General features: G+C 42.6%; 1 protein-coding gene across 8 annotated transcripts in view; it reads right to left on the reverse strand.

Moving 5' to 3' along the window:
• Positions 1 to 20,075, reverse strand: part of stxbp5a (syntaxin binding protein 5a (tomosyn)) — a 178,005-nt gene that overhangs the window by 22,876 nt on the left and 135,054 nt on the right. For 5 of the 8 annotated variants that reach the window (XM_087297031.1, XM_087297029.1, XM_087297028.1 and 2 more), the window contains 6 exons: positions 19,428 to 19,495; positions 18,951 to 18,991; positions 14,346 to 14,566; positions 13,133 to 13,317; positions 3,173 to 3,298; positions 798 to 949 (listed from right to left, as the gene is read on the reverse strand). In XM_087297031.1, coding sequence (XP_087153157.1) covers positions 798 to 949; positions 3,173 to 3,298; positions 13,133 to 13,317; positions 14,346 to 14,566; positions 18,951 to 18,991; positions 19,428 to 19,495 — 793 coding nt within the window. Of the gene's footprint in view, positions 1 to 29; positions 950 to 3,172; positions 3,299 to 13,132; positions 13,318 to 14,345; positions 14,567 to 18,950; positions 18,992 to 19,066; positions 19,165 to 19,240; positions 19,496 to 20,075 lie in introns of all 8 variants that reach the window. The other 3 variants (XM_087297033.1, XM_087297034.1, XR_015517679.1) reach the window with 2 other exon arrangements.

A 20,075-nucleotide genomic window follows, 5' to 3' on the forward strand; every position in this document is an offset into this window, starting at 1 on the left:
ACTGATCCTGAAGGCGCTAGAAGTAACACAGTCTTTTATCTCATTTTACATTTGAACAACTAAATAAATGCTCTTTTGAATGTATTGTAATTACATTACAACATGCAGTAAAAGGAACCTTATGAAATTGAAAATAGTCACATTAACCTTTCACCAGAAGTTTATAATTGGCTGAAAAACACTAGCTGTGCAAATACTGTAGTCCATTGTACTGATTAATTTCCGAGTAAGAAAATGTGAACTAATTTTGTTTTCTGCTAATATTTTGGAACAATTGATATCTTACTAATTCTTTATATTTGATACTGTAACTATCTGACTAATATGCATCAATAAATCAGACTTATACTAAAATATGTTCTCATAAAGCTTAATAAAGGGACAATAAGAGCGTGACAAAGTTGTCTTAGATGTATTTGAGTAGCTACAACAATTGGCATACAGTATACAGCCGTGGTGTGTAGCCGGTGCTCAGATCTGAGAGTTGAGAGGCAGATGGGCAGGCAGGAGCTGAACCCAGCTGCTCTGATCAGCACTCTCCCTGTGCGCATATCCGACAGATCCCAGCCCCCCGCTAAATATCACTCATTACCCCCGACACAAACACACCGGATCATCTAACAACCAGTTCATTGCCAATTCTCAGCAATCATCTCTCCTTTACTATCATGTGTTTAGTTGCAATTGTGCCACCGACCAGCAGAGGTCACACTGTTGTGTCTCTTTCCCTGCATTGCTGCATGTTTCGCCAGTGATGTGTTTTTGTCTACAATTACTGAAGACCAAATCAGACAGACCTCCAGAAGGCTGTCGGCTCTTGCGAGGGGATCGTGGTTGCCTCTGGTATGGGTCATTAGAGCCATACAGTTCCACAGTTCCCAGATTCAATAGAACAGTCTTCTGTAAGTAATCCACTACTGCCAGTCCATTGCTGTTGCCAAACACCACCCTGTGACATGCAGGAACAGAACATAGATTTTTGTCAGTGCATGAATCTCTACTTTCTACTTTAAAAGTACTGCCAAAAATGAAATTTTTGCTGGTTCAGTTTGGTCTATGCTGATTTAGTGCTGGTTCGGCAAGTAAAGCCAAACCATAAGAAACCGGCATTTCTAATGACATATATGCTGGTGCTTTCAGCAGGGTTTCAGAGAAAAGATGGTTTCCAGTAATTTCAGCTTTAATTTTGGCTTTTTAAAAATGTTCATATTCACATTTAACACTTTTCACACAATTAGTTTAGTATGATCAGTGTATCTGAATAATCTATAATGATATAACTCTAATGGTATACGCAGCATGTGTATACTGTACTGTGAGTTATATTTATACTAGATGCAGTCTTTTTGATAATTTAAAAATTTTGTTTTATGACATCTTTATTAAAATAAACCACAGATTCACAGTTCTTATGTTTTAATAAAAGTAAGATAAATGTGATTGCCTTCTTTACACTTTTAGCTAGAAAATTAAATCAAACAGGAAAAAAATCCTCCAACATTTAAGCAATGGGTTATGAAACTTCTACACCACCTGACCGCAGAAAAAATATGATATATTGTAAGAGGTTGTAATGATATGAACATTTTCTCACTTGGCAACCTGATTTAGATCACATAAAGAATATGAACCCTTCAGTTATTTTAGAAGAGTAGAAACCTTTCCATGGTGTTTTTTTATTAGTTTCTTTTTCTTTTGTTTTAATTCGTTTTATATATATAAGAGTAAAATATGTTTTACTTAATATTATTATTTACTTGTATTTTATTTTTATATTATTCATATGTTTTTATAACCTAAATGTATATAAGTGTGACAGGTTTTGTTTGTTGTCTAAATAAAGCTATTTGTACTGCATGTTTCATATTTAACATGTTCAATAAAAATACTTTTGTCTTCAAACAAATAAAACACAGATAACTATACACCCTGAATTTCCCTACATGTCTGTATATTTTTTTGCAACAATTTTATTTATTTGGAATGACAAAAGAGTTTTGAGTATAAAAATTTTATTTTCTAACAGCTAAAACATAGCTTTATGTTTTTCAAACTTTCAAAAACAAAATTTTTACTGAGGTAAAAAAAACTTTGCTCTTCCGCTTGCCGGAACCTTTCGGAACAGTCTAGTAACTAATACAAAAATATAGGCTACATTACAAAAAACATAATATTTTTAGGGTAATAACTTGAAAATATGACAACAGACATTCAAAGCCTAATTCTAAAATCTGAAAAGAAGCTTTGAAAAAAATATGATTTGACAAAAACTTAATTCGGTCCAGTTTTATACAAACGGTTAGAATGGCCACTATCGTCCATTCTACTTCTGGTGTTAAAACAATGTTTTTATAAAGATGAAAATGAAATAGATGTAAAATGTAAAATATTACGTCAAGTACTTAGCATAATTGACTACACTCCATTTTGTAAATGAATATTTTTATTAATTTATCAGTAAATATAGGTCATATATTTTGATGCACTTTCATGCAAAATAATGGAAAACAAAATTGTATAAATTTTTTTTTGTTTTTCTTGAACTTTTTACTTTTTGTTGAATATTTTTCCCTAACACATACATTTGGGTGTACTCCCTTTGGACCGTTATCAGAAGTTATTTCATTAGATAAGCCCCAGATTTGGCTTCAGTACTGACTAATATAATGTATATGAACAAATATATCATTGTAAAGCTTCCTATAGAAAATATTAATTTAAATGAGAGATTTGTAAGGGGGTTCTCAGTGATGGGTTGCAGCTGGATGGGCATCCGCTATGTAAAACATATGCAGGATAAGTTGGCGGTTCATTCCGCTGTGGCGACCCCTGATTAATAAAGGGACTAAGCAGTAAGGAAAATGAAGGAATGAATGAACGATTTGTAAGGGGTGTACTCATACAGTATATGCTGAGCACTATATACACACTGCCACTTAAAGGTATTGGGTTAGTTATTTTTTTAAAAGAGTTAAACCTTTAATAAGAAGGGATGCATTACATTAACAGTTAAAATATGTACAGTAAAAAACACAAAACAAATAAGTATTTATGTCAAACGTTCTAAATAGTTTTTTTGCGATTTGTTTTTGTTGAGCAATAAACTGTCTGATCAAAAGTTACAAAATAGATCTTATACTCCTCAGGTAACTTCTCATGTGTTCAGACTCACAAGCCATAGCAGGAGTTGATGGCCAGGCTGCTGATCTGCTGCGGCGGCTCTCCACTGACCCACACCAGCTGCACCACCAGCTCCACCTGATACCCTGGAGACTGCTTCAGAGGACTGCTGCGCACCCTGAGGGAACCACAGACACAGGACACAGGTTACAGACATCCCCTGCAAAATATCTTAAGTATAACATCTGCATAATATGATCATTTACATCCTGGGAATAGACCACACAAGAATTTAAAGGTGTCCCTCATGATTGATTGTCAAAACCATTTTATTTCAATTCAAAATGAGCTGAAGCTAGTTACATGTGTTTAAAAACAGCATTGTGGTGCAACTTTAAGTGGGATTTGTCAGACAGCAATTTGTGTCAGGTCTGCACACTTTTAGTCTGTGGCAGCTCCAGCACTCAGCGTTCTTTTCGGAGAGGATTAGGGGCTGTAAACACATGGGACACATTTAAAAACAGTCTGACAGAGATCAGCTGAATGGAACAGAACGCAGGAGTCCTGAGATGTGCTTGTAAATTGTGCTATTTTTAACTTTATTTTAAAGAAGACACTCAAATTTGATAAAGATTATCAGTTGGAAAAATAACTGACGGCCTAATTATCGTAAGCTATTTGTAAACTGTAAAAAAAAAAACTTGCTACCTTGAATTTTAAAGTAGGGCTGGGTGATAAATCGTAATGAAATTGCAATTGTGATGAAGCAAAAGCTGTGACTGGCATGCATATGCTGTGAGGGAACTATGTTTCTATAATCAGTAGTGAATCTCCTCTAAAGGTCAGAGGGTGCTTCTGTGCAGAAACTCCAATACAGCTAAAATGCCTATAGAGGTTGCTAAATAAACAGATTTAATGCTTTCATTGGTTCAATGGGACTAATGATCAGACAACTACAGTATGGTATCATCTCACTGCAGGATTATTTTAAACACTCAAAGTAATGAAGTGAGTTTGTGGTAAAAAAGGTTAATAAATGTGATATTTTCACAGGCTTTTTTCATAGTTGATTGAAAAGCTACACAAAAAGCTGTCATTACTGTAGAATGAAAATCATAAGAATAAAAGAATAAAATCTTTGATTTTATGCTATAATGAATGCAATATATATCAGCAAACTTTTTAGAAAATGCTGCTCCATCTGAAAGCATGTGCTGGAGATTGGCAATTTATTACAGAATAAAAACCAAAATTTATATGAAATTGCCTTCAATTAATCTTGCACCCCTATTTTTAAGTTGAATCAAATCAGTGATTACGTGGGTTTTTAAACACTGTTGTTTGGCCACTGTGGTCAATAGATATGTGATTGGCTACTGTGTACATTGCTTCATTATCTTTACTATTTACTATTTATTATTCAATTACCCATGTAAGTGCTTACAAAGTTACACAGACATGAGAGCATTTATGAGTATATCTACTGATATATGGATCCTCCGATAGATGTGGCTTTCAAATGCTTCCGTGTCTGTGTATCTGTGTAAGAGCTTGGTGAAGAACGTCAGTCGATGATCACTGCAGCCAATCAGCAGAAAGAACCAGTATTGAATCAGTACTGCTTGTAGAGTCAGTGATTGGAAATTTCTAAAATTTCAGCTTACCTTTGACTGTTTGACATTATTTGAAACACAATTACCTTGTAACATAAAACATATTGTCATGACTTATTGATTGATTTTTTTAATATGTATTGATGACAGCTGTTTGTCACATTGAATTAAAATATTTCCTTCTGCAAATAATCTGATGTCATTGATTAAGCAAAGTCCTTTGTACAGATGTTTAGATGTAATTTTTGTAGTTGTTTTCTTCGTTGAAATTAAAAAGAGTTAATGCTGGTCAAGCTCTACTGTCTTTGAAGCAAAAGTGAAACTTGCAAAAGACTAGAAATTCTGAAAATCATATTAATTCTGAATTCACTTTGTAATTAAAATCTCAATTTCACACTCTTGGGGAGTAGCATCACTACTAGCTTAACTACATTTCTCAGTAGTTTGGCGGCATCATCTCTACTTTCTAAATCAAATAGGTTTTCAGTAGCGAAGCTATATTATTAGTCAAGTAGCACAGTAACGTTCACACAAGTGAAATTTACCAATCACGGATCAGTAACTGATAGCACTGACATTCACTGAGCTGGGAGGCCAGTGTCTAGCCGTTGCTTTTTTTTTCTTTTTCTTTTTTTCTCATTTTCTGTTTAACGGAGAGAAGATTTTTTTTTCAACACATTTCTAAACATAATAGTTTTAATAACTCATTTCTAAAAACTGAATTATTTTATCTTTGCCATGATGAAAGTAAATAATATTAGGAAAGGGATTGTTGCTATTTGGGAGACTTTATTACCTTTTCTGTTATCCTGCCTTTAGACAGATATTGCTGGGTGATGGCGCTGCAGAATTGCAGTCATGGTTATACGTGTAAACAATGCTTGCACACAGTTATTTTTTGTTCACCGTTTTTTCTTTTATTGGCATTATACTTACCGGCAAAACCGAAATGTCCTTTCAGATTTGAAAGATGCCGGCGCTTTCTCATACTGTTGCCTCACTTCGCCGGCGCTTCCTTGTACTGTTGCCTTAACCTCACTTCACCACCGCTTGCAATGTTAAAGTGTGGAAAGATGGTCAAGCGCCCCCTAACTTTAGAGCATAGTGATTGGATATTTACTCGCGGGGAGGAGTTTCCTCAACTCAACTCATGGACTTACTGGCACACATACTCAATTCGGGGAGATATACAGCGCACATAAATTTTTTCAAACGCAAAACCGAGAAAACCGCAATTCACAAGCGCATATTGAAGCGTTGAGGTCATACTGTACGGTTCAATATTATATTGAGAACGTTCGAGGCTACTAAAGTAACCCTTCGTTCCCCGAGGAGGGGAACGGAAGCACTATAAGTGGATTTGATTGTAAAATCCACGCATTGGGAGGTTCGGTTCAGAAGCTACTCGTCTGCAAGAGTATTGAACGGGCCAATTAAGAATGAATTCTTATGAAATGAAAATAATTAGTATATAAGCTCACCTGGCGCCAGCAGACGCTATCCTTTTTAAGCTGAAGAGACTTTTAACAGCTAAGGGACAGTCATTATGGCGACGGAGTATAGTGCTTCCGTTCCCCTCCTCGGGGAACGAAGGGTTACTTTAGTAACCTCGAACGTTCCCCTTCGGGGGGAACTCCAGCACTATAAGTGGATTTTATTGTAAAATCCACGCATTGGGAGCCCATTGAAAGCGCCATAATGACTGCACCTTACCAACACCCACCATGAGAGAGCGGTCAGGCAAGCGTGACGCACCCAGATCACGAGAGGCGTGGTCCTCCAACGTGCCCTTGGCCCTAACTTATCCTACTTCAAAAGAAGTTTTACGGAATAGGTATCTTTTTTGGAAGTCGCTAGCGTCTAGATAATTCTAGGAATACACGACAGTACGTTGGGAAGCGTGCCATCCCAGTAGGGAGGACGCTGCGGAGACCATCCGCACCCAATAGGGGGAAACAAATGGAATTACATATGGACTAACCCTGAGAAGGGGGAGTGCGCATAAGAAGGTGGTTAGCAGATAGGGAAAGCACGGGTCCGCCCAGGGGGGGAACTTAACCGTGGCGGAAAAGCATATGGGGATCACCAGTGGGGATCGGCCATAGCAGGCACCTATACCCAAAACGCGGGCTGACCAGCGGGCAGACCTACTACGTAATGGGCCAGCAAGTGACTCCTTCGCTGAGTCAGTGCTGGGGGCCTCGGAGGAATCTGAAGGGCTCACCAAATGGGGAACTTTACTGACAGACAGGAGGGTGCACATCTCTCCGTGTTAGGGAAAAAAAGGCACCGCAAGCGTGTACAACACCTACCGAGTTGTTTCCTCAATCACCAAAGGTACCTAACACCCTTGAGGAAACCGGCTCCACTCGCAGATTATAAAATCTTGCAAATGTGTTGGGTGTCGCCCAGCCCGCAGCTCTACAAATGTCTGTTAAAGAAGCGCCACGCGCACACGCCCAAGAGGATGCAACGCTCCGAGTGGAGTGCGCATGCACTCCTGGGGGGTGCGGCTGGCCTCTGCTCAAATAAGCACATGAAATGGCCTCCACAATCCAGTGGGATAAACGTTGTTTAGACACGGCACTTCCCTGCTGCCGTCCGCCATAACAGACAAAGAGCTGCTCTGAAGATCTAAAGTTCTGAGTACGGTCCACATAAATGCGCAGAGCGCGAACTGGACAAAGTAAGGACTGGGCTGGGTCTGCCTCCTCCGGGGGCAGCGCTTGCAGGGTTACTACCTGATCTCTAAAAGGAGTGGTAGGAACTTTGGGCACATAACCCGGGCGGGGTCTCAGAATAACGTGAGAAAATCCCGGCCCGAATTCCAGGCACGAGCCACTGACCGAAAATGCCTCCAGGTCGCCGACCCTCTTAATGGAGGCCAACACGACCAGCAGAGCTGTCTTCAGGGACAGAAATCTTAAAGATACTGTATCGAGTGGCTCGAAGGGATCAAATCGCAGGCTCGTGAGAACGAGGGCGAGATCCCAAGAGGGCGTGAGAGGGGGGCGAGTTGGATTAATTCGCCTAGCGCCTCTGAGGAACCGGATGATGAGGTTATGCTTTCCCACGGTGCCGCCAGCCACCGCGTCATGGTGAGCGGAGATGGCAGCAACGTAAACCTTGAGAGTGGAGGGCGACAGCCTGCTGTCCAGCTTCTCTTGAAGGAAAGAGAGCACAACACTGATCTGGCAAGATCGGGGGTCTTCTCTGCGAGAGACACACCACTCAGTGAATAGACTCCACTTCAGGGCGTAGGCGCGCCTCGTGGAGGGGGCTCTAGCCTGAGTGATGGTATCAACCACCGCGGGTGGCAGGTTACCTTAGTCTTCCTCGCGTCTATGGACCACAGGTGGAGGCTCCAGAGATCGGGACGAGGGTGCCAGACGGTGCCTTGTCCCTGAGAAGTAGGTCCTCTCTCAAAGGGATCTGCCAAGGGAGGGCCGTCACGAGGAGGGAGAGCTCTGATATCCAGGTTCGATTGGGCCAGAGGGGCGCAACTAACAAAACCTGCTCCTCGTCCTCCCTGACCTTGCACATTAACTGCGCGATCAGGCTCACTGGGGGAAACGCATACTTGCGTACGCCCGAGGCCAGCTGTGGGCCAGTGCATCCGTGCCGAGAGAGCCCTCGGTCAGGGAATAAAACAACTGGCAATGAGCGTTCTCGGGGGAAGCAAACAGATCGATCTGGGCCTCCCCGAATCGCGCCCATATCAGCTGGACAGACTCGGGGTGGAGTCTCCATTCTCCAGAGTGAATCTGCGGTTAAGCATACCTGGGATGTGAATGCCGCGCAGCGACTTCAGCCGCGGGTGACTCCAGAGGAGCAGACGGCGGGCGAGCTGAGACATGCGGCGAGAGCGCATACCCCCCATGCGGTTGATATACGCCGCCGCCGCCGTACTGTCCGTCCTGACCAGCACGTGTTGCTGCCCCAGCGCCGGAGAAAAACGGCGGAGAGCAAGGAACACTGCCAACAGCTCTAGGCGATTGATGTGCCAATGCAGCTGGGCACCTACCCACAGGCCCGCAGCTGCATGCCCGCGACACACGGCTCCCCAGCCTGTGCTGGAAGCATCTGTCGAAACAACAACATGACTGGACGCCTGTCCCAGAGGCACACCGGCCTGCAGGAACGAGGGGTCGTTCCAGGGGCTGAGGGTGCGGCGACACAGCGCAGTAACAGAGACTCGGTGTGTGCCCGCATGCCATGCGCGTCTCGGAACTCGATCTTGAAGCCAGTGCTGAAGTGGTCTCATATGGAGCAATCCGAGCGGCGTGACGGCCGCAGCGGAAGCCATATGTTTGGAGTTTGGTGAAGACCCGCGGAGACAGAGAGAGCCCGAAGGGGAGGACCTTGTACTGCCATGCTCGACCTTCGAACGCAAACCGCAGAAACTGATGGTGGCGTGGAAGAATGGAGACATGAAAATACGCGTCCTTCAGGTCTATGGCTGCAAACCAATCCTGAGGACGAACGCATCGGAGGATGCGCCTCTGCGTAAGCATTCTGAACGACAGCTTGTGAAGGCAGCGATTCAAAACGCGCAGATCTAGGATTGGCCGTGACCCACCGCTCTTTTTGGGTACGATGAAGTACGGGCTGTAAAACCCGCTCTCCATCTCGGCTGGAGGTACCGGCTTGATTGCACCCTTCGCCAGGAGGGCAGCAATCTCCTCTCGCAAGACAGGGGCGGACAGGGGATTGACCCTGGTGAAATACACGCCCGTAAACCTGGGAGGCCGTTTGGAGAACTGTAGTTCGTAGCCGAGTCTGATCGTGCGTATGAGCCACCGCGAGGGGCTGGCCCGCGCTAACCAGGCAGGCAGAGCCCTCGCTAATGACGTCATCGCAGCAATCGTTGACGTACCCGCGGAGGGGCAGCGAGGAGCGGGTGTGCTGATCCGGGGAGCGCGAGGGTCCCACAGAAGAGCTGGAGGAGAGCGTTTCGCTCTGGCTCCGCACCCTGACTCCTGAGAGGGGGCTTGGGGGCTGGGAGAAGGGAGACCGTCCCCCCAGCGCCCGAGAGCCGCTGGCGGAGCATGCAAGCCCTGCGAGCTGAGAGGCAGCGCGTCCCAGACTGGCGGGGCTTGAGCTGTCACATCCGGGGAAGGGAGAAAATGCTCTTTGATCGAAACTTTGGTGGCACTGAGAAGTACCGTTGGATTTTGGGCCCCGCCCTCCAGCGGGGAAAGAGCAAGTCTCCTCTTCTCCGGATGGCCTGTCTCAGGGACGCTTCGCGGTCCGTTTACCGGACTTAGCGGCGCCCTGGGCAGGAGGGGCTACCGGCTTTCGGCGTGCTCGACGCGCTCGCTTCGCCGGAGGCGGAGGCGGGGGCGGGGGCGGGGCATCGGCCGTTGGCGGGCGCCCTCGGCGAGGAACAGCGGAGGTGGATGGCTCGGCCGGGGATGGAGCGGGCTTACGGCCCCGCCGATAGATGATTTTGCCCATCGCATCCGACTGCTTGCTCACCGCCTTGAACTCCTGGGTGAATTCACCGACGGTGTCGCCGAACAGGCCAGCCTGGGATATGGGAGCGTCAAGAAAGCGAACTTTGTCGACATCGCGCTTATCTGCCAGGTTTAGCCAGAGGTGGCGTTCCTGGACCACAAGTGTGGACATCGTCCTCCCCAGTGCGCAGGCGGCGGACTTAGTGGTCCGGAGAGCATAGTCGGTCGCCGTACGCAGCTCGTGTAACAAGCCTGGGTTAGACCCACCCTCGTGCAGCTCAGCCAGCGCCTGCGCTTGGTAGCGCTGGTAGGTGGCCATCGCATGCAAGGCGGAAGCTGCCTGGCTCGCAGCCTTGTAAGCTCTAGCTCCGAGGGAGGCAGAAAACTTACAGGCTTTGGACGGGAGACGGGGCGGACCACGCAAAGCGGGGGCGCCACGCGGACAAAGATTGACCGCAATGGCGCGCTCCACCTGCGGGATCGCCTCATACCCCCTGGCAGCTCCACCATCCAGGGTGGTGAGGGCGGAGGCGGATGCAGCGCGGGCAGAGAAAGGTGCCCTCCAGGACTCCGTGAGCCTACTGTGCACTTCCGGGAAGAAGGGGACGAGAGGCTTCGAAGGCTTCGCCTTCTGATCCTCTACGTAACACCCATCTAGTCGGTCCGGCCACGGGGCTGGGGGATAAACCATCTCCAACCCGACGGCCGAAGCAGCCCGAGAAAGCACGACCAACATGTCCGCTTCAGGATCCGTTTTGACGGCGCTCGCTTGCCCAGAGGGGGCGAGCGGGTCCGGATCATCGTCGGACAATGAAAGCCCGCCCTCCGATGCTGCGGAGGACATCTGATCTCCGGTGTCAGCGAGCGTGAGAGCTACCATCTGATTAGACGGATCACTCTCAGTACCCGAAGCTTGGATGGAGCGCTTGGAGGAGCGAGAGGTCCGCGAGCCCGTGGGCGGCGGATTGTCTCTCGCTGAAGCCCTCAGATCTGCCCGAGCGCCCGCTGCAGTGCAGGAGGCAACTGGGGTGGCTCGCTCTCTTACGAAAGCTAACCGCGATCTCAACTGCGCAAGGGTCATGGCATCGCAGTGACGACATGAACCGCCCCCGAGCACCACATTAACATGCTGGACCCCCAAACATGTAATGCAGTGATCGTGTCCATCATCCGGAGCCAGGAAACCCCCGCAACCAGAAACGCACAGTCGGAGCGCCATCCTGAAAAGGACGTGCTGCACGACTGTGTTGCTCTTTTAGGATTTGCAACAATACGCACCGCTCTTGGAGGACCGGACCCAAAGGGACGCCAGGCAAGGGAGATACCCAGCTCGACCGTCTGCCGCTGCGTGGACTCGCTCTGGACCGGGATGAAATCGTTCTCTCGAAATGGCTGTAGATCAGCAGGAGGAACCCTCATAAGCTCGATCAGAAAAGGTTCTGAAGCGAAAAGGATAGCGTCTGCTGGCACCAGGTGAGCTTATATACTCAGTTGATTGCTTATGCCGCTCACCTGCGCAGGCTTGCGCTGCCAATTCATTCTTAATTGGCCCGTTCAATACTCTTTCAGACGAGTAGCTTCTGAACCGAACCTCCCAATGCGTGGATTTTACAATCAAATCCACTTATAGTGCTGGAGTTCCCCCCGAAGTGGAACCGTGGCATCCCTAGTAAGCAGCGGTTTTTAATTACCTAAAAGAACCATCGCCACAGAAGTTTTTCTTTCCGTTTGCCATGCAGTATCAAATTCCATTAAAACAAAAGTTGAAAGTTAAAAATGAAACACCCGAACTTGCATGAAACTGGAGGAAACGCTGGATAGCCTGGTAATGCCACATTTTTTATACTGACACTTGCTTTCAAAAAGTGCTTCCTTTGTTCTTATCCATATTTCTTTGCACATTAAACACACGTCGACCACAACAGGAAAAAAAACAGCAACTGTGTTAATTGCGTTAATTTTTTTTTACGCGTTAATTATTTCAAATTAAACACATGGGTTAACACTAATTTTGACAGCACTAAAATACACACACACACACACACACACACACACACACACACACACACACACACACACAATATAATCCTTAATGCTAAATATTTCTCTTTACTATAAATGACTATAGTATTTTAAAAGTGTAACATCTGGTTTTATTGGATTTTTTTGTTTTTGCTGTTATATACTTATAATATAATTTTCTGTTTAGTACAGCAGAATATTTGCAGTAAATAACCGAACTGAAGAATTGTGCCTGGAATGTTTCATTGACAGTTTTATTGATCACTAAGATATGATCGACTTGGATTTAAGTTGCTTCAATTTAAAAATAAAAATGACCAAAACAGTTTAGATATAGCTAAGCTACGTTTACCAAGTAACTTTTAGCTTAGCTTGCTACATTTCTCAGCTTTTAGTCTAGTTAAGCTATATTTTAAGTAGACTAGCTAATAGCTTAGCTCACAACATTTTTCAAATAGCTTTCCCAACACTGCAATTACATGATATAACATAATTTGAGCAGGAAAAAAATCCTGCTAGCTGCATCCAAAACCCCATAATGTATTTCCCTACTGTATACTATAGTAGGTCCAAAACAGTACCCAAAAAAAGAAGAATGTCGTAAATTTAGTGTACTCAACAAAAAACATTTCTGAATAACTTACAACTACTTCCAGCAAGATTATGAAGCTTATTTTACTATCCTATGAGGGGACGGGAGGAGATTTGTGAATGTCAGTAAAGTGACGCAACTGTCACATGATAATAACAACCTGCCAAATGTACCTCCGGATTATATTCATCCTACACACATTCACCTCATACAGAACATATTCTCTTTAAAGGTTGCACAGTAATCACTCGTCCAAAATATGCACCTACTCAGACAGTATGTGATTTTGAATGCAGCCCACAAACATATAACCTTTAAAGCAGCATTACTTTAGGCAGGGCACGTTGTCTCGCATCCCGTCTGAGGAGTTGCTGCTTGAGGAGGTGTGTGTCTGGGGGCCAGCGGTTTGAGGACTGGGGGAGGTGCTTGGTGTGGGCGGAGCTGGCGTCTGATCTCCTCCCCCTTCTGGAGACTCTAGATCATTGAGTTCATGCTGTAACCGAAGCTCCAGTAACTGTAAAACACACACACACACACACACACACACACACACACACACACACACACACACACACACACACACACACATATATATATGTACACACATGTAACTCACACAAGAACAGCTGTGTATGAATCAGCTAAACGCAATGAGTTAATTGATCCCCATTGGTGTCGCTATTCTCAATAAGAGACATGCTAATTAGTGTGAGTGTTTCTATGTGTGTGAGAGTCACGAGACTGAAGGTGCTAATAGGTTTAATTTGCCCTCATTTTACGAAAGTGTGAATGTTCTGTCAGCAGCCAATGGTAGCACTAATGGTTTTCCCACACTTGTGCTGAACATGTGCCTTTTCTAACCAATCAGATTCATTCCTGTTGATGAAATTCACATGTCCTGTATTTGAAAATCTGATTTATTATCTGGTTACATAAGTTATAAATTAATACGTATGTAAATAAGTCATGTTGATTAAGCATTATTATTGCCTAATTGCTTCTGTCTAAAAAATGCATTATACATTTCCCCATAATAAATCATATGTAAACTCAAATTATTCCCAGATATATATTTTTAATGGCATTATCATAAGCGCTCATTCATTTATGGGTCACGGAAGCATCAGTATGCAGATGCACAGCTTGCAAAAAAAAAAAAAAAACAGTGAGAGGACAAAATGAATGCAGTATTAATTATTCAAGCTCAATATATACAGCAAGATGTGGTGCACATTAATTAAAACGGCTTTGAAAGGCTTAGGGATTTAGGTAAGCATCTGAGTAACAACTGTTCTGCAGATATCCTTAGATGGCACATACACATGCAGAAATGCACACACGCATTCAAGTCGCTGAACAACATCCATTTAATGAACAGATTTTATAATATTATTAACGTTATGAGTCATGGCAGTTGTCAGGAAACTAAAATAACTCGAGACAGGGAAGGAGAGAGGGAGACTTAAAGCGCCTATAAGGACAGCATTACTCACTCCTCTTTAGAAAACCAAGTTTTTAAGTTGAGATGAAAACATACTTTACCTGCACTACTTCTGTGGTGATTTCCTGTTTGCTAAACCTGTATATGATGACGTGGGCAGAGACACCAGCCACACAAAGCATTCGGCTCTCGGGACACCAAGACATCAACTGAATGGCGAATGGGTCTTCATCCACAATCTCTGTGCTGGGTTTCTCCTCCTTACAGCGTGCCTTCTCAAACACCTTTGCTGTTTTCAGTTTGTACAGGACCTGGAGCATTACTGAGCACAATGGGAAATGTGAAAAATAATGTACAGTCAACCAGAGATATTCCCCAAATTGTAACCAAAATAATTTTGAAATGAATACCAACATTTCGTACTGTAACAGGATTGGAAATTAAAAGGACAGTTCACCCGAAAATAAAAAAATGTAGTCACCCTCAAGTGGTTCCAAACATTTATGAGTTATGAGAAAAATCTTCTTTGTGTTCAACAGAAGAAAGAAACTTTTTTTTTCCTGATGATCACAAAAGAAGAGATATATTTTTGTGTTCACTGCAAGAAAGAAATTCATATATGTTTGGAGCCACTTGAGTATGAATAAACCAAACCCAGGATCATTCTGAAAATGTAATGCTGAATACATTTCTGAAAAGTGCAAAATACGTCTCAGGAGCTATGTTTTCTTGCAGTTTTTGTTTTCGCAAATCCACCAGAGGCGGCTGTGTACGCTTTTTCAGATCTTAAATTTCTCACACGAGTGCCATTCTCGAGTGCGGTTCTCGCAAATCCACCGGAGGCCTCTGTCGACTTGCTGTCTGACTGATCGATCAACTGACTCACCGTCCTTCTTCCCTAAACCCAACCAATAGTTTTTTCAAAAGCACAGATTGACCCGCCTGCTCACTTTCCAAAACCCAACCAGCAGTTTAAAAAGAAATCCAGAAAAAAAGATCCTCGCCTGATTTTTACCACATTTTCAGATTTTACCAGATTCTCACCCTGTTATTTACTTCTTTATTTTATTTTTGGCTTCTGTTTTTGTTATATGCTTTCTGGAACTGTTCTTCGCCAGACTAAAGCAGTGTCATGGCGGCCAACTTCGATTTTGTGTCTCGAGTCCGCTGACGTACACGGTGAGCAACTGAAGAAACTGGTAACAGCAGGAAATTCGTCCATTCGGAAGTAAGCGGTCACCTGGTAAGCGCCAAAAGAAACGCCGTCATACTGCCCCATAGCGTCCGTTTTAAAGACGAAATGCAGCCATATGTACTTCTGGCTACCTAATTTGTTATCTCGAGAAATTTATATATGGCTAGGTTTTTAGAATGAGCCTTTGTTGGAATAAACGGTGAGTAGGTTTTAATTTTGGCGTGAACTATCACTTTAATAGGGGTTCGGGACCATAAAATAAAGCAAATAACCTACAAATTCAAGATGTACGGGGAAGAAATGCACTAAAACTGTATGTCTGTTGCAATTGATAAAAATTGATGAAAATTGATGAAAATTTTGAAATTTGTAAAAATTGTTTTCTTCTTCCTTACAAACAATCACATTTGTACTGAGCTTTAACAATTTAACAGGTAATAGGTTGCCTTAGACCAGAGATGCCCAATCTAGGGTCCGTGTGCCAAAGTTGGCCCTTTGTATTCTTTGATTTGGCCTGTCAGAGGGAAAATGATTGGAATGGGATGGGAAATGCCTTTAACAGGGATTCTCATTTCTTTTTTAATGTAACATTTTGTTTGTTTGTTTTATTGTTGAGCTACAAAAAAGCTAACTTAAATTAAATGTTTTAATTAAATGTACATGTTGTACCTTGTATATCTATTGAATTAGATCTTTACAAAAATGTACATGCTGTCAATTAACAAATATGGGATGAAGCAGAAGACATCAGTTTGGAAATCAAGGCAAAGGCTGGTTCAACGTGACTAGTGTATTCTGCATTGAACTCCATTGTTTCGATTTTTTAAAATGTTTTTTTTTTTTTTTTACGGTTTTATTGTAATAAGTTTGTTAAAATAATTTACATTTTCAAAAAATATATAATGCATTAATAAATAGGGTTGAAGTATTTTTTTTTTCAATTTAATTATAAATATTATTAAATAAATTAGGGAAATACCCCAGGCAACTTTAATGTAATACAGTTTGGTGTATTTAGTTTCGGCCCAAAGCTCTCAAGAGTTTGGGCAACCTTGTCTTAGACAATGATTATTTAAGTTGTCTCTGTATATATATTAAAAAATCAACCATAAAATGGTGTAATTGAAGAAGAAAACACAGAAAGCAAAGTCTTACAAGTTGTAGATTTGTACATTTAATGCATAGAGGGATTAAAGAAGTGATGGGAAATTTTTAATGACCTTCAATGCATAAATGTGTTTTGTCCAATTTTGGGGGGCTACTAATCCACTGACTCCAATTGTTCAGTTCACTCAAAGCAAATAAAATATATTAAATGACGTAAGATTAGTCTTGGTCGGATTAAAACGTCTGGTCTAATTAGCTTTATATTTCATTGGTTGACAAAATGAGGGCAACATTGGTTTTAAATTAGCTTCTACTATTAAGAAAGCCGATTTGAATGTTAAACAAGTGCTTGTGTGAGGGGTTGGCAACCTTTGTGGTATTTGGAATAATACAATGTGTCCTTTAGCACCTACGGGAGGTACAGGAACAGAAGAAAGTGTAGTTTGTCAAGCTCACAGTTAAGGCAAGGTCAAATGTCATTAACAGGTAACACGCTGGTCTCCCTCTGCAGTGCGCAAGCTTAGACAAAGCCTGTGGGATCTGGTGTGCATTTTGTGTGTGACATTATAAGGTCAGTTCCCAGCTGGTCCATAAATCACAGGTTGTATTGTTAAGGCAAGTGATGTCCGCTGTCAAGTTATACTCCAATAACTAGCATTCGACAAAGTCTTGCATTTAATTCGATATTTAAAAGTAGTCAAATGAGATTTTAAGTAGAGCTCTTTCAAAGAAAATCAGTTCACTCAGCGGCCACATTTGCAATGCCTACAGGCAGCTATTCCAGGATTCAAAACCCAACTCTTGAATGGGGAAATACTTAAAGAGATATCTCACTCAAAAACAAAAAGAAACTCACCATTTACTTATTTTTAAGTAATTCTAAATTATGAGGTTTTTTTTTTTTTTGCTCTGTTGAACACAAAATACTATCATTTGAAGAATATAGGTAACCTGCAGCCTTTAACTTCCATAGTAGGGAAAAAAACAACAATCATGGAAGTCAACAGACATTGGTCACCAAATTTTTTTAAAATAATATTATATTGTGTTTAACAGAGAAAAAATATCTATTATTAATTCTAGATAAATTGCTTCTGTAAAGTGTTCATCAGATGAATTAAACTCAGATTTGGAAGCGGAGGGTGTCCATCATATTTAAGCAGCAAATTACAACAAATCTAGGGATATATTTAATAACTGTCCCATAAGCATTGTTTCTCAAAGTGCATTCTTAAAGAGCCCTTATTATGGGTTTTTGAAAAAGACCTTCCATGCAGTGTGTAACAGCTCTAAGTGAAGTGAAATAGGCTTAAATCTGAAAGTGCACCAAGTTTAAAACTATTGATTCATCTAAAAGAGTCATCTCAGAGTGGTTTAAATGAATCGCCGGGGTTTGCCTCCTTTTCTCTTGCTTAAAAATTATGTATTTAATTGTGTTTTGTTACTTGTAACCGCTCCACGTGGCTTGTGCTGTATCTGGTTAACTCTTTATATTCTCATATCGCGTCTAAAACCACGTTAAGCATGTTGACCGCCGATTTGTTTACGGATTTAAATGCATTTGTGAGCTTGCGATCCACTGCCGTTTGTTGTTGCTATGGCCAACATCAGCTGTTCATACACACATTTAGCAGTCAAGTTTTAAAATAGTTCAGCTTTTCCCGCTGTGTGGATGAATGTGTGTCAGTGTCAAGAATAAAGCAATATCCTTGCAACTGCATTGCTTTAATGCACTCCTGCATTAGGCTCACACATACACTCTGCACTTAAACTTCTTCAAAAATGTTGATAAGCCCTGGTGGGCATTTCTCCCTGTCTCGTGCTAAATGCAGTCAAACAATCGTAACAGACAAAGTTCATCGGACCAATCAGCGCAGATTAGCATCGTGCTAAAGAGGGGTTTGGGAATAAATTAATCACTGAACAAGTCATATGGGAGTTGTTAGGATAATTAGGTGAATGCAAAAGTGAATGCATATTATAAGACAATTAAAGTGTTTTTTAACCTTGCATGCATATCAGAATGTTGTTGTAGACCCCCAAAATCTAAATATTATTTTTTTAATGCTGAATAGGGGCTCTTTAAGTGCACATCTATTCTTTTAGTGCAAAACTATTCCAGTGAGAACCAGACCTTCAAACGCAGTCTGCTAACTGGATTTGATGCGGCAAGATTTTACTGTGGCCATAAACGCATTTGTATGATGCATGGAAGTCAATGGTTTGATGCCCAGGACACAACAATTTGATATAAAATGTGTCTGTCAAATGCAAATATATTCTGAGCAAGCTAATGAGCTTTGAGAAACTACCACACCGCACACATTGTGGTCAGACGATACTATTGCACTGTTCAAAAGTGGTAAATGAGATGAATATGAAGACTGAAACATCCGGTACTCACTTGCTGAAGCATCCCAGAACTTCACTGAACCATCTGCATGCCTGCAATAAAATATATATATATTTTTGACTCATACATTTTTATACACAAGCCCACAAAAACACAGTCACCATTACCTCATGTATCCAAACAAACCACTGAGGTAAGTTGCTATGTCAGATAAAAGCTAGTCAGGAGATGAGAGAAAATGCTCTTCCCACTGCTGTCAAACTCACTAAAATAGTGAAAAAAGGTTCTGTCATCCCATGGGTGGTACATCAGAAAATGCTCACTTTTTCAGTCATACTTGCCTTTCGCAACCATCTTGTCCTGCTCATTACCCGCTCCTCCTCCCTCTTCCTATACCATGACTTCTTCTTTTACACCATTTAAATCTTTTTGTACAATTTCTGCCATTTCAGCAGAACTACAAATGGTGAAACCATGCGGAAAGAGTTACAACACACACGCTTGCTCACATTTACACACTGCTCTTACCCAGTTATTATTATTTCAGGGTAGCTTTGTGTGCCCAGGCCCCAGTTTCCACCACTGACAGGCCATTCCTATGAGAAACAACAGAACCACATAAATGCACGAAAGCTATCCACATAAATCCAACATTTCTCAACATATTAGAATAGAGGAAATTTAGTAGTTGCTGCCCTGAAGCATGCGAGCATTCCTGGGAAATTTAATAAAAAGAAAAGTGGCCAATTTGTACGTTTTAGTAAGCATATTCTTTTAATATAATGACTGAGGCTGGCACTGGCAGCCACAAAACATTTCTGCAACGTGGGCGGAACCTTTGTTAAATGCCTGGCGAGGCTCTATAGGAAAGCGTTTCCTCGTGAGGCGTGGATGCTGAAGCAGTTTATTCAAAGGTATTCAGAAGTGCTGCGATTCAAAGTGGGTTGTTTAAGTTAACCTGCTCCCGGTGGGAGACAAACCCACAACTTACACACTGCACTCCAGTCTCGGCTGAGAGGTCAATGCTTTCTTTCATACCCATAAATACCCCTGTCTGTGTCTCTGACCCACTCAGTCTGAGGACACAATGTGCTTAGCGACAGGGGCCTAAAGTCACACAGGTACTTCATGGGGTGATGTGGCCAAGGTCTGCGTGTGTGTGTGTGTGTGTGTGTG

This window comes from Danio rerio, chromosome 20 (assembly GCF_052040795.2).
Source record: "Danio rerio strain M-AB ecotype USA chromosome 20, GRCz13ab, whole genome shotgun sequence".
Classification (NCBI taxonomy): domain Eukaryota; kingdom Metazoa; phylum Chordata; class Actinopteri; order Cypriniformes; family Danionidae; genus Danio; species Danio rerio.